Here is a 14918-nt window from a genome sequence, read left to right on the forward strand (position 1 = left end):
AATTGTGTGTTTAATTGTATTACTTTACATTGTTGTGGCTCTGTGTGACGCTGAGAAAAACTGCTCTGACTCAAACAAGTGAGGAAATATTATTATCAGCTTCAGTAACATCACAATGAAAAGTAATGTAATATTATAAATAAATGAACAATACTCACGTCAGTGTGTTGAGTCGACAGTGTTTATCCTGCAGTAGAGCAGCGATCTGATTCACTCGTGTGTCTCCTAGTTCATGTTCACTCAGATTCAGCTCTCTCAGGAGTAACGGGTTTTTACCCACAATTCCACTCACATACTGACAGGCTTCATCTGCAGCAGGACTCAAAAACCTGCAGAAGAGACAATTCAGTTCTCAACTAAATGTCTGTTGCATTACAAAAATGACTGATAAGACAAGCTCTAGTTAGTTATTTAGATGTAACTCTTTTCTTTGAACATTTAAATACACAAATAAATATATAAATACTTGAAAACAAAGTGTAATAGAGTTATTTAAAAGAAACTAGAGCGACACTCAGTCCTAAAGCAAACTCATAAGAACAGAAACGTCCCACAGAGCAGAAGGACAAAAGCTCACTAGATCATGATTTTCAGTATGAAGACAGAGTGTGAAATTAAGGCCTCGAGATCTTTCTGGCTTTTAAGAACAGGGATGCAAACACACCAGGATTTCAGAATCTGGATTATAATGCATCATGATTGTCCCAAAGCCTTGTTAATATGCATAGAGACTTCATCCTAGTCTTTATGATTGTACATTTTAAAATTAGAAATAGTGCTAATAGTATAAGTTAGATGCGAAATATATTCTATATTCTTTTAAACATAATTTATGATTCTGGATAATCTAGATTTTTTTAATACAGATCACGATTCTCCCACGAATCTATTAAGTATTAGAGTATTAGACAACTAAACAAAATAACGTAATTTACTTGAGGTTCTGACAAAATGTTCTATTTAATTTATAAATGTCTAAAATGTTATAAAATATTTATTACTTTACATGAATTCATTGTGAAAAACTTCTTTGAAATGAATGAATGAAGACTTGTTTTGTCGAGAGTTTTTGAACGAATCTCTATCAAGTACATTTTAAAAGTCACTGGTCGCCACCTACTGGCATAACAATGTAATAAAATCTTTATTTGAAGCGTAACATTAGTTTCAAAGGTCATTTACTCATTTTAATCGCTGCTGCAAAATCAGTGTGTATATCTGGCCAGGGTCTGCTCATTATCGTGAGGTGGTTCTTTCTGTTTTACACTGGGGTTATTTACCCCACATTATTATGTTTCTTGGGTCTGCTCTGTTCCCTTCAAAGCAAACAAACCAGCGCATCTTTATTTGTTGCTTATGTTTGTGTTGAAGTAAGCCAGAAATGCGCAGGTGCTGCTCAATTCAGCTATATATTTAATGTTCATATTGACTTGTGAGTTGAGTATGTGTGATAAATCTGCGCAGATTACATAAACTTCGCCAGCAAATTGAGTGAACATAATTTGTGAAACACAACCTGATTTTTACATGTAATTTACGGGTGTTCATTTCAAACCCTGTCATCATGAAATTGCACAGAACGTTTTGTGAGAGTAAAAGCAAACTGTTTAATTACGTTATGACAATATAGTATAGTAAAGCTCAACTAAAGTTGTATTTGTTGGTAAAATGGTAATGTTAGCAGCGTTATACAAGGTGTATTTGGAATAAAAAGTATGTTCAATTCAGTGGAAGAAACGCTAACGTTAAAATCAAAACAAGTCAGTCATGTCAGGCTTATTAACAGTCCCAAACTTTACATATCGAGATTCTGACATTAAGGCATGTGGGCAGACCTAGCGGAGATGACTCTCTTCAGTCGTGTTCACTCTTCCCAGGAGCACTGCACGTGGTGTGAAGCCAGGAGGTCAGAGGTTGTTTTCAGACCGTCCAGATTAAAAAACGGTTCCTGTCCTTGATACTGATTGGTCAATAGCTGTGTTTTATTCACGATAAGCCGCTTCACCCAACGGTTCTGTGTATCACTACACAACACCCTTAGCAACCACCCTTAGCAACATAAACTGTATGTTCTCAGTTGATATTGTTCATTGAATCTCACAGTATTATGTAGAAGAGTATTGTGAGAAAGAGATCGAGTGAGCGAGTTTATACCTGCATTCAGATTTAGCATTTTCCTTCAGGTCAGTCTTATGTTCATAATTATGGAAGCACATGTGTAGCAATATTCAATTAAAAATGCAATATGTAAAATGGCAATGAATTTCTGTATTTGAATTTACATTTTCCATACTATATGTGCAATGTTTGGAGCAAAATGATCATTCAAATTCAATAATATAATTTAAATTTACTATTTCCTACACTAGATTTAACATATAATTTAAACATATATTTTGACACTTTATAAGTTGCAAAAATTAAAATTAAAATGTATTACAGAAATGATTATATATGTTTAAAATGTTCAAGCAAAAATTGTAGCAAAATGAGCATTTAAATGTTATTTTTTTAATTGCATTTACACTCACAGTTAAGACACTTGCGATTGCATTTTCATTAAATGTCCCGCAATGAATGTAACAAAATTCAATGTGGATTTGAAAATGCATTTCGAGTCGATCACGTCTGCGCCCCGCCCTGTCAATCACTGCATCAAGGCGGGGCCAGGTGTTGTCAACATGGCGGCAGCAGAGCTAAGAAGAGCGAGGCATAAACTGATGAAGCTGAGCAAGAACAGAGAAATGTCAGTGTTCCTGATGATTATGAACGTCCGTCAGTCATAGAACCAGTACGTTATTAGAAGCATAGATATTTATGGTTAGGACGACTCGTAGAGAACGTGCACCTTATCGTGAGGTGAGCGCGCTCGCGTGTCTGTAAAAGTGCTGAAACAGACACGTCGATTGAGCGGTGCTTTACAACATAGAAATAATCTTAGACAAGCTGTCCGAGATTATTGCTTGCTCTATCAGTATGGTTGTATGTTTTTCTCTTTTTATCGTTCTGAATATTGTTTTTGCATCATTTATAGGCCTGTTAATAAAATGATGTGTAGTCAATATGGATGCTAATGAGTGTTATTTGTAGCCTAATAATAATAATAATGATGATAATAATAGTAATATTAATAATTTTGCTCCCAAAAAATAACTCTGTCTAACCCCATCTTTCACATCTCAGAAAGCACTTCGGTCTGATGTGAACAGGTGCTGGTGGTGTGGAGGATATTTTCTTGGCACACTTTGGGCCCTTTAGTACCAATGGACCATAAACACGGAGCGTTCTGTAGAACTTCCGCAATAATATGAACCAGCTGGAATCATTAGGAACACTGACATTTCTCTGTTCATGATGTAAATTATATTATTGAATTTGAATGATCATTTTGCTCCAGACATTGCACATATAGTATGGAAAATGTAAATTTAAATACAGAAATGCATTGCCATTTTACATTTTGCATTTTAAATTATATATTGCTACACATGTGCTTCCATAGATAATAAAAAATCTGTTTAAATGTCTGATGTATCATTTCGTCCTTTTAACAGTTAAGGGGTTTTCATGTGACTAACAGCGCTAGTCAAAGTACAAACCCGATTCCAAAAAAGTTGGAACACTTTACAAACTGTGAATAAAAAAAGGAATGCAATAATTTACAAATCTCATAAACTTATATTTTCTTCACAATAGAATATAGATAACATATCAAATGTTGAAAGTGAGACATTTTGAAATGTCATGCCAAATATTGGCTTATTTTGGATTACACGAGAGCTATACATTCCAAAAAAGTTGGGACAGGTCGCAATAAGAGGCCGGAAAAGTTAAATGTACATATAAGGAACAGTTGGAGGACCAATTTGCAACTTATTAGGTGAATTGGCAACATGATTGGGTATAAAAAGAGCCTCTCAGAGTGGCAGTGTCTCTCAGAAGTCAAGATGGGCAGAAGATCACCAATTCCCCCAATGCTGCGGCGAAAAATAGTGGAGCAATATCAGAAAGGAGTTTCTCAGAGAAAAATTGCAAAGAGTTTAAAGTTATCATCATCTACAGTGCATAATATCATCCAATGATTCAGAGAATCTGGAACAATCTCTGTGCGTAAGGCTCAAGGCCGGTAAACCATACTGGATGCCCATGATCTTCGGGCCCTTAGACGGCACTGCATCACATACAGGAATGCTACTGTAATGGAAATCACAACATAGGCTCAGGAATACTTCCAGAAAACATTGTCGGTGAACACAATCCTCCGTGCCATTCGCCGTTGCCGGCTAAAACTCTATAGGTCAAAAAAGAAGCCATATCTAAACATGATCCACAAGCGCAGACGTTTTCTCTGGGCCGAGGCTCATTTAAAATGGACTGTGGCAAAGTGGAAAACTGTTCTGTGGTCAGACGAATCAAAATTTGAAGTTCTTTTTGGAAAATTGGGACGCCATGTCATCCGGACTAAAGAGGACAAGGACAACCCAAGTTGTTATCAGCGCTCAGTTCAGAAGCCTGCATCTCTGATGGTATGGGGTTGCATGAGTGCGTGTGGCATGGGCAGCTTACACATCTGGAAAGGCACCATCAATGCTGAAAGGTATATACAAGTTCTAGAACAACATATGCTCCCATCCAGACGTCGTCTCTTTCAGGGAAGACTTTGCATTTTCCAACATGACAATGCCAGACCACATACTGCATCAATTACAACATCATGGCTGCGTAGAAGAAGGATCCGGGTACTGAAATGGCCAGCCTGCAGTCCAGATCTTTCACCCATAGAAAACATTTGGCGCATCATAAAGAGGAAGATGCGACAAAGAAGACCTAAGACAGTTGAGCAACTAGAAGCCTGTATTAGACAAGAATGGGACAACATTCCTATTCCTAAACTTGAGCAACTTGTCTCCTCAGTCCCCAGACATTTGCAGACTGTTATAAAAAGAAGAGGGGATGCCACACAGTGGTAAACATGGCCTTGTCCCAACTTTTTTGAGATGTGTTAATGCCATGAAATTTAAAATCAACTTATTTTTCCCTTAAAATGGTACATTTTCTCAGTTTAAACATTTGATATGTCATCTATGTTATATTCTGAATAAAATATTGAATTTTGAAACTTCCACATCATTGCATTCCTTTTTTATTCACAATTTGTACAGTGTCCCAACTTTTTTGGAATCGGGTTTGTATTTGTCAGTTGCGTCTTGTTCTGTTTTCAAAACAATTCAGTCTTTTCAATATAAAAGTCTTCATTACTGACTGACACACTCATAAAGACAGTCTTTGCTGCCATCTAATGGCATGAAAATGTACTGTAACCTCTGTTGCTGTTCACGGTCAGGGACTATTTTTTTGCGGTGGAAGGAAGGCTTTCAGAAAAAGTTTACTTCATGAAAAATGCATTTATACATATTTCTGGCTTTAATATTTGTATTGTGTGGTAACTGTTTTATAAAGCAATAAGGTACTCAGGGCTAGTGCTGTATCGTGAATAAGTCACGGCTGAAGGGGTTACTCTGCTTCGCGTCGTGCCTAACAACGCCCTTCAGCCGTGACTTATTCATGATACAGCACTAGCCTCCAGTACCTTATTGCTTACAAAGAACATACACTGACCCATAATGTCTATTTGACCTGTACCTTGTACCACAACTAAACTGTGTTGACGGTTATCATCATCATGACAGAACCCACAGCATCTGATCTGACCTTGATCATTTTGATGCAACAAATTCTCCAGCTTATTCTATAACTAAAATAATATTTTTGTTATGATTATTTAGCCTGCATATAACTAATTTTGTTAATTATTTCATCCCGTCTCACCTCAGTGTCTTCAGTTGACAGTTTGGATCCTGTAGTAAATCATCGAGCTCCTTCACTCCTGATTGTCCAGGATCATTTCCTGTGAGATCCAGCTCTATCAGGTGTGAAGGGTTTGATCTCAGAGCTGAAGCCAGAGCTTTATAACCTTCTTCTGTTACACTGCAGTTAGAGAGTCTAGAACAGGAATGAAAACATTCAGCTGATTAATCAGTTAAACCTGAACAATTTAAATCCTTAAAGTCAATTTTATTTTGTTCTTTGTACAAATGTATTGAACGTTAGTTGCAAAACCTGGTAACTGAATATGGAGGCAAATAACAGGACAAAGAATGAAAGATAATCTCTGCATATCTCAATGAATTACCACACAGAGGTACACATTAATATAAGAATGATGTTTTCTTTTGTCTCTGATAGACCACCATCATCTTTAATTTAAAAAACATTCATTATATCTAGCTGTTATCTATATCTAGTTTCATACATAAGTTTCTTCTTACAGTAAATGCTAACGTCGTTAAGACCGAAAGTGTATGAGTGGAGGTAAACTCGCATCGTCGCAGCTCACCGGCACCATCTTGTGCACAGAGCCCATTTTGATCTTTAACATTACTTTCCTTTACTTCGAACAAAATGATTGCTTAATGTTGATTCAATATTACTCTTAATGAAAAAACAACAATAAAATAGTACAATAACAAACTCACTTATATTAAACATCACACATTTATAACAAAACAAATAGGATTGATGACATGGTATACCTGCGTTGTAGCAGAAATAAATTATAAAAAATTGGATTTGGATTTTCCCCTTAATTTAAAACGAATGCTTAGTTTGTGGTTCATTACTATTTTTTAATGAAAAACACAACAACAATAAAATGACAGACAAACAAAAAGACAAACTCACTTATATTAAACAAATAAATGCAACTTTTATTAACAAATGTTCTTGCGCTTTTGCCTCTGGCATCGACCTGTCAGTCATTGCGCCTCACTCTCGTCATGTGACTCCTATGGCTCAACTTACCTCAGTATCTCCAATTTACACTTTATATTCTTCAGTCCCGTGCAGAGCAGCTTCACTCCTGAATCCTGCAGATTATTATTGTTCATGTTCAGCTCTTTCAGATTGGTATCTGATCCAAGAACTGTAGCCAGAGCTGAACAGCTTTTGTCTGTTAAGTTACAATCATCTAATCTACAAGGGAAATAAATCAGATCACAGAATTAAATGGAACACAAACAATACATTTTTCTATATACAAATATTAAAAATGTTTTTCTTTTTTTTTTTTTTTTTTACATAAACAACACACAGATACAGATATATATATATATATATATATATAAAGAGGCTGAACTAAACTAACATTACTCTAGTAAAAAAAAAAACTAGTATTAAACTAGTATTTCCTGTACATTAGTATTTTTTATTCAGTGACAAATTTCCTTGATAAAATGAAACGTTTGAAAAAAAAAAAAAAAAAAGTGTGTTAATATTTATAGCTTTATAGCTGAGCCTGGTTTCTCTGAAGGATTTTTTCTCTATTTCTGTCACCTGATGAAGTTTGGGTTCTTGCCACTGTCGCCTCTGGCTTGATTAGTTGGGGACACTTAATATTCAACAATATTATTGACATGACTGTACTGACAATATTAGATGAGACGGTTCACACTTTTATAGCAAGTTAAAGGACTTTCACTATAATTCTAAAAATGCCTCCATTCACATGCACACATCTTTTTGCTATGAAAGTAATGATTTAGTTAAGTTAAGATTACTTAAGGGGGGGAGGGGGGGGGGGGGTGCAATGCTATTTCATGCATTCTGACTTATTTACACTGTTGAAGCGTTGGATTCTCATGCTAAACATGGCCAAAGTTTCAAAACACGAGTTGGACGTACAACGGAGTATTTCTGTGCCAAATGACTACTTCCGGTTTCGGTACGGGATTCGGAGAGTTTTTTTCTAGTATGGCCCTTTATCACGTAACAAAGGGCGGAACTCCTTGTATAGGCACTTCTCCCTGGTAAGCGTGTGCAAACACATCACCCAGAGCAAGAGCACGCCCATTAACGCGTTTCATTCGGGATACAGAAGCTGAGAGATTTTTCAACAATGGCTGTGTCCCAATTCAGGGGCTGCACCCTTTGAAGACTGCATACATCATCGAGGCAGTCTCATTTAAGAAAAATAACCATTAGATTGCAACGTAAGAAAGAAATTAGTGTTTTACACCTCACAATGAATAGTCAATTTTATTATGGTTACTTTTCTTAAATATGACATCCTTGATGAAGTATTAAGCCTTCAAATGCGATCTTCGAAAGAAGCAGCCTCCGAATGAGACGCAGCTCCTGTCACCAAAGGAGTGTGTTTTTGATTGTGAGGGAAAGATTACCCTTTTCAGCTTCCCAAAGAACCCAGCGTTAAGGGAACAGAGGATGAAGTTTGTTTTTCCGGGGCAGCAACAGAGTTTGTTCCCGGGATTTCGGTGATGAATACTTTGTAAACAAGTCCCAGTTTGGCACTGGATGTGCAGATTGCGGGTGGTGAGTAAAGCTGCATCAGATGTCTGTGTTTTATTGGCAATCGGCGCGCAAGTGCATATAATGTAAACAACACAAACGTTTTTGTTCCCTTTGTATTTATAATGATGTCACAGCTAGCAGAAATCTCTACGCAGAAGCTGCGCTCGCTCGTGGTTCTTTAGCTCCGTCCACGGCACTGGATCTCTGTTTTTTCTGGAAAGACTCAGTTTAGCGTATCTATCTTTTATAAATATGACAAAACTAAAGACTTTTCAGAGATATGAAGGATGCATTGTTACTCTATATGTACTCAAGATTAACATGAGATTGACAGAAACAGTGTGTGATACCCCCCCCCCACCTTTACTTCTAAGAACCTAAGAAATTGTAATTGTTATTAATATTTCAAGATTATCATTTACTGGACTAAAGCAATTTAGGTTTTTGATTATTCATAGTGGTCATAGTGGCTTGATTATTCACAGCCGATGCCGATATCTTAGAAAGCAGGGTGGCCAATGGGTGATGTATCATTAATCTAAAGATAGTAAAAATGCATCCATAACAATTGCTGAAATGAAATTTATATTTATTTGACTTAATATTTACTAAATTAGAAATAAACTTGATTAAAAATTATTTGCAGAAAAACGATCTTACAATGTGTTATCCAAATGTGATCCAACAGGCTTTTGATAAAAGTTTATTTGTAAATCTCTCAATCATCTATGTATTGCAATACAAACATAATTAAAACTACAGAACTACTCATAAAACTAAGCATTTAAAGTATCAAATTATTGGGAGATACAGAGTAGAGACCTGCACGGGACAGATTTTTCAGTCCTGCTCCCGCCTGCTCCCGCAGGATTCTGTCCCGCTCCCGCCCACTGTTGCAAAAAAATTTTGTTACCTTCTCCTGCTACCACCCGCAACATTCATGTTTTGTTCCGCTCCCGCCCGCAAAAAAAGTATAAATAGATTTTTTTTCTTTACGTCCATGAAATAGTTTCAAGTTACATGTCGCCTAGCCACAACCAACACATCCCAGCGTAAACACTCCCAATAAATGATTTGTTAATAAAGCATCAACATTCACAAACCACTGTTAATTTAACATAAAAGTAAACACAGGCTACAGCGTGCATGGTTTGGCATTATAACAGCTGACACGATCAGTTCATCACGATCTCACAAAGCTCTGTTATTATCAATGAATCTTTCATAATGTCAACACTTTGTTTGTTATAATCAGAGGATTTGCCAGCATGTAGAATTCAGCACGGAACAAAAATTCTGACTATTTGAGCGGTGAGTAACTTAAATACATCTGACTGGCCATTGCGTTCAACACGTCTGTGATTGGCTACATTGCACAACGCTGCAAAACATGTTATAAATAGAAACTGCCTGTGCTTGCGCCTGTAAATAGTGTTTATTTTGTTTTAGTTGTTTTTGTTACTTTTGTGCAATAGATGAATAACAATTTATTTGTTTTTAGATGTTTTGGTTTTAGATATTTCTATTTTGCGGGAGTCCCGCGAATCGTTTTATTCGTATTTAGTCTTATTCTCGTTGGGTCCCGCGGGAATGCAGGTCTCTAATACAGAGTGACAAATGATAATATTTATGTACTTAATTTATGTAATGTGTCATGTAAAAATCTAATTGTTTTATATTATAACCTTTCAGTAATTCATCTTACTTTTTGGCAATATAAATAACATCTGTACCAAATTACTCAGATGAGAGCCAAACATGACAAAATATATTGAATGACTTACAGAGCTCTTCTGGAGGTTTTGATGACTGCTGATAATCTAATGAGACACTCGTCTGATTTCTTGAATTTCTGAAGCTCAAACTCCTCCAGCTCTTCCTCTGATGTCAACAACACAAAGACCAAAGCAGACCACTGGGCAGGTGAAAGGTCACCAGATGAGAGACTTCCTTTGCTAAGGTGGGTCTGGATCTCCTTCACCAGAGTTTGGTCGTTCAGTTCGTTCAGACAGTAGAACAGATTGATGGATCTCTCTGCAGGCAGATTATCTTCTAATTTCTGCTTGATGTACTGAACTATTTCCTTGTTGCTCTGGTCATTGTCATCTTGCTGTGTCAACAGACCTCGCAAGAGTCGTCGATTGGACTGGAGCGACAGACCGAGGAGGAAGCGAAGGAAAAGGTCCAGGTGTCCCTTGTCACTCTCGAGCGCCTTGTCCACTGCAGTCTTCAGAAAATCAATCATGATTTCATTTTTCTTTTTGATGTCTAGAAACAGATGTGCATAAAGGGTCTTGAGTGATTTTTTATTTTTGTTTTCCTGTCCTGTAGACTCGTGATCAAACACACTTTTCTTGTTGATGTCTAGAAACAGATGTGCATAAAGGGCTGCAATAAACTCTTGAATGCTCAAGTGAACAAAGCAGTACATGGTACCAAGAGTGATACCTGTTTCCTCCTTAAAGATCTGGGTACACATGCCTGAGTACACTGATGCCTTATAGACGTCAATACCACAGGCTTCCAGGTCTGTGTCATAGAAGATCACGTTGTTTGTTTCCAGCTGATGAAATGCCAGTTTCCCCAGTGAAAGGATGGCGTCTTTATCCCATGAAACATCTGCTGTGTATTCCCCATCATACTTTCGGCGGCTCTGCTGGATCTGAAAGTGGAGAAAGTGTGTGTACATTTGTGTCAGAGTCTTGGGAATGTCTTCAGTATTTGAATCCTGTGGTGTTTTAGAGATCTCATCAGCCTGATTGTTTTTCACATCATTATTTCTTTTCTCCTCCAGAATGCTCTGGAGAACAGTGGCTGAAATCCAGCAGAAGACTGGGATGTGGCACATGATAAAGAGACTCTTTGATTTTTTAACATGATCAATGATTGTGTTGGCCTGATTCTGATCCGTGAATCTTTTTTTGAAGTACTCTTCCTTTTGTGAGTCATTGAATCCCCGTATCTCTGTCAGCCGGTCGATACAGTCAGGAGGAATCTTACTGGCAGCTGCTGGTCTGGTGGTGATCCAGATGAGAGCAGAAGGAAGCAGATTTCCCTTCATGAGGTTTGTTAGGAGAACATCCAGAGAGGCTGGTGACGATACATCACACCACGTCTCATTACAATCAAACTTCAGAGGAAGACGACATTCGTCCAATCCATCAAGGATGAACAGGACTTTGAAATTATTCCTTCTTGTAAGGTTCAGTCCTTTTGTCTCTGGGAAAAACTGAGTTATAAGGTCCATCAAACTTAGCTTTTCTTTCTCCTTTAAGTTCATCTCTCTGAATGGAAGAGGAAATATGAAGCTGATATCTTGATTTTCTTTTCCTTCAGCCCAGTCCAGAACAAACTTTTGCACAGAGACTGATTTTCCGATGCCAGCGACTCCTTTTGTCAGTACAGTTCGGATCTCCTTGTCTTGTTCAGGAGCTTCAAACAAATTTCTGCATTCAACCTGTATCTCTTGAGATTCATGACGCCTGGAAGCAACTTCAATCTGTCTGACCTCATGTTCAGTATTGACCTGTTCACTGCCACCCTGAGTGATATAGAGATCTGTGTAGATGTTATTCAGGAGTGTGGAGTCACCTTGCTTCACAATTCCTTCAAACACACATTGATACTTCTTCTTTAGGCCACATTTGAGCTGATGAATGAAGAGCAGCTCATCTAAACACAGGAACAGAAAATAGATAGTTTTAGTCTTAATTTTCTCTCCTACATTTATAAGTGTCAATCAGACAGATGATCATGAGTCTCTGACCTTCTAGAGCATCAGCAGCTTCATCTTGCTTCATCTCTCTCAGGTAATGTAGTGTGAGATCAAGAGCTGCTGCTTTGATACTGCATCTATTCTCATTAAAGTCCTTCACAAAGTATTCTGTGTTCTCATTTTGTAATATTTTCTTAAACTTTTCGAGCTCTTTCTTCAGAAATGTGATTATTTTGCTCTCAAGATCCTGAAAACAAAACAAAGAAAAAGGACAGAATAACACAATTTAAACCAAATTGTACATCTGCATTTGGTCAACACTATTCATTCAATAAATATATCTGTTAAAAAAAAATCCAGTTAAAAGACTAACATGCTAACCAGCTGTTATTTTTAACAAATAGAAAAATAAAAAAAAAAGTCTATGCTTAAATGGAAATATAAGTAATCAGGAGGAATCAAATTAAATGTCTTTGTTTAATAACATATTTGTTTGTTATAAATATTAAACATTTATGAAAATGTGTTTTCCTACCTGGAAGATCCACAGGAGATTGTCTGTGAAACTCTCGTGTTTCCTGTGAGTCTGAATGTCTGAGTCTAATGTCTCATATTGAAGCCTGTAATCAAATAAATCAAATAAAACACTGATTTTCCAGGCAAAATATCACAGAAAGAGAAAAAAGCATTAGCTGTGAATACTCTGATAAATACTTGATCTAAAATGTTTCATGATGGTATTCACTGATACAACTTCTTAACACATTCAGCGTGAAAATTAGAAACATGAAATACCTTTTATTAGATGATGGTTTTCTCTCACTGAAGTCTGGTGGATCATCTTTTGACCGGTCACTCTTCAGAGACACAGAGCTGGACACATGTGAGTCTGATCTTACACTAATGACACAAAGAACAGAGAGAGAGAAAAACACTTTACTACAGGAGATTTAATGTTGCAAATAGTAATTAAATGCAGTATAGCTGTGCATTTGTCCATTTATGACTACGGTTGGATGGATGGATATATACAGGGGTGCACATAACTGGTGCACAGGTGCACATGCATGATAAAAATAAACGATGTGCACCAGAAAACGTGGAGGGAAGCGCTTTTGAGCACCAACATTTTTGGGGACAGGGACAAGTTTACTTACTGGAGTAGGATTTTTCTCCATCTCTGGTATGATAGCAATCATGATGATAAGAGTGTTGACTGATCATTAGGGGTGCAACAGATCGCAGTTGATCCGTACGGACCAGGCCCCATGGTTCGGCACGCATGTGATTCATGGATTAACTGCTAAGTTTGACCATCATAGAGTGGAAGCTTAACATTTGGACATGTTTGTCTTGCCAGTTTACACATTCAAACGACTTTAAACGCGGAAGAAGAGGCAAAAATCTGGACTCGCGCACTGATATCTGTGCACACAGCCTCACTCACCTGAAGCACGCAGAGAGAGAGAGAGAGAGAGAGACGCATTTCAGACGGCGCTCGAACACTGAATTGATTCCTCTTTTGTGTTTACTTGAGCTTGAACGGACACATACTGTCACGACCCGTCCCAGTCTAGGGGTTGGATGGATCGGTGACAATAAAACTGAAATAATAAGGGACTTTTAAAGAAGGGCAATTCCTCCTCTCCTGTCCCAGCTCACAATAACCACAACGTTTTTAAATCGAAATTCTTTTCTTTATTCTCTTTCAAAACCAAATATTAACAGAAGCATTTCTTCGGAAGGGGGTCTAGGCCAAAACAACAAACAAAAGGAGAACTAACTAAAGGGTTTAGAATAATGCTAGCTTACCTGACAAAGGAAATTATAAATGAAATACAACAATCTACCCAATCAAGCGGCACTGCCAGAGAGAGAGAGAGAGAGAGAGAGAGAGAGAGAGAGAGAGAGAGAGAGAGAGAGAGAGAGAGAGAGAGAGAGAGACCTAAAGCCCAACGTATACCTGGCTCAGCACCCCACTCTGAATCTCAGCAGTCTTTACGACCATGTCCATCTCCACAGAAGGGCAGTCCCCATCTTTACAAAGACCCTGAAGGACATCACACTGAACCGCAACTCCAACACACAACAGCAATCACATGGACACCCCATAGAACCACTACAGGGACACTCTTCAAATCACCGCCCCCTTCCACCACTTCAACTCTGAGCAGAGAATCCCAATGAGAGGCTCTAGGTTTCCCCCTGGAAAACCTCACATGACCAGGCCTGCAGCCTCCTCGCCTTCTCATTCACATGAACATCAGCAGGAGCAGCACTCGGACAGCCAGAGCTACGCTGAAGCAGTCAGCCGATCACTGATCCACTCCAACACCAGCACAGTCGACAGCCAGCAGGCCTCATCTCCATCCAGAGACCTCAGAAACATCCAGCACATGCTGACTCTGCTGTGCTCTCACCTCATGGGTTAGTGACTCAGAAGAGAAAAAAAAAAAAAGAAAAAAGAAAGAAATGTACTCTGTGTGTGTGTGTGTGTGTGTGTGTGTGTGTGTGTGTGTGTGTGTGTGTGTGTGTGCACACATGCGTGAATGTGTGTGCATTATATTTCTTTTATTTATATATTTATTTTAAAAGGAATTCTTAGAAATCTCATTTTATTTAATATATTCTTGGGAAAAAATATAATAAGAATATGATTTTTATTTTATGTATTTTACCTTAATTCTCAGTTTGTTTTAAAATATATTCTTGGATGCATCATAATATTTAATATATTCTTCTTGATATGTCAATTCAGCAATATACTGATGTTTGTCTTGTTTTGAAATAACAAAAACAGTTAAATAATGGACTCGTATTCCTTAAAAATCACATG

At 37.6% G+C, this 14918-nt stretch overlaps 1 protein-coding gene across 1 annotated transcript in view; it reads right to left on the reverse strand.

Moving 5' to 3' along the window:
• LOC127504736 (NACHT, LRR and PYD domains-containing protein 12-like) overlaps positions 1–14918 on the reverse strand; it is a 595457-nt gene that overhangs the window by 90489 nt on the left and 490050 nt on the right. Inside the window, exons 106-107 of the mRNA XM_051879684.1 lie at positions 5830–6003; positions 159–329 (exon numbers count right to left, since the gene is read on the reverse strand). Coding sequence (XP_051735644.1) covers positions 159–329; positions 5830–6003 — 345 coding nt within the window. The remainder of the gene's footprint in view (positions 1–158; positions 330–5829; positions 6004–14918) is intronic.

This window comes from Ctenopharyngodon idella, chromosome 2 (genome assembly GCF_019924925.1).
Source record: "Ctenopharyngodon idella isolate HZGC_01 chromosome 2, HZGC01, whole genome shotgun sequence".
Taxonomy (NCBI): Eukaryota; Metazoa; Chordata; class Actinopteri; order Cypriniformes; family Xenocyprididae; genus Ctenopharyngodon; species Ctenopharyngodon idella.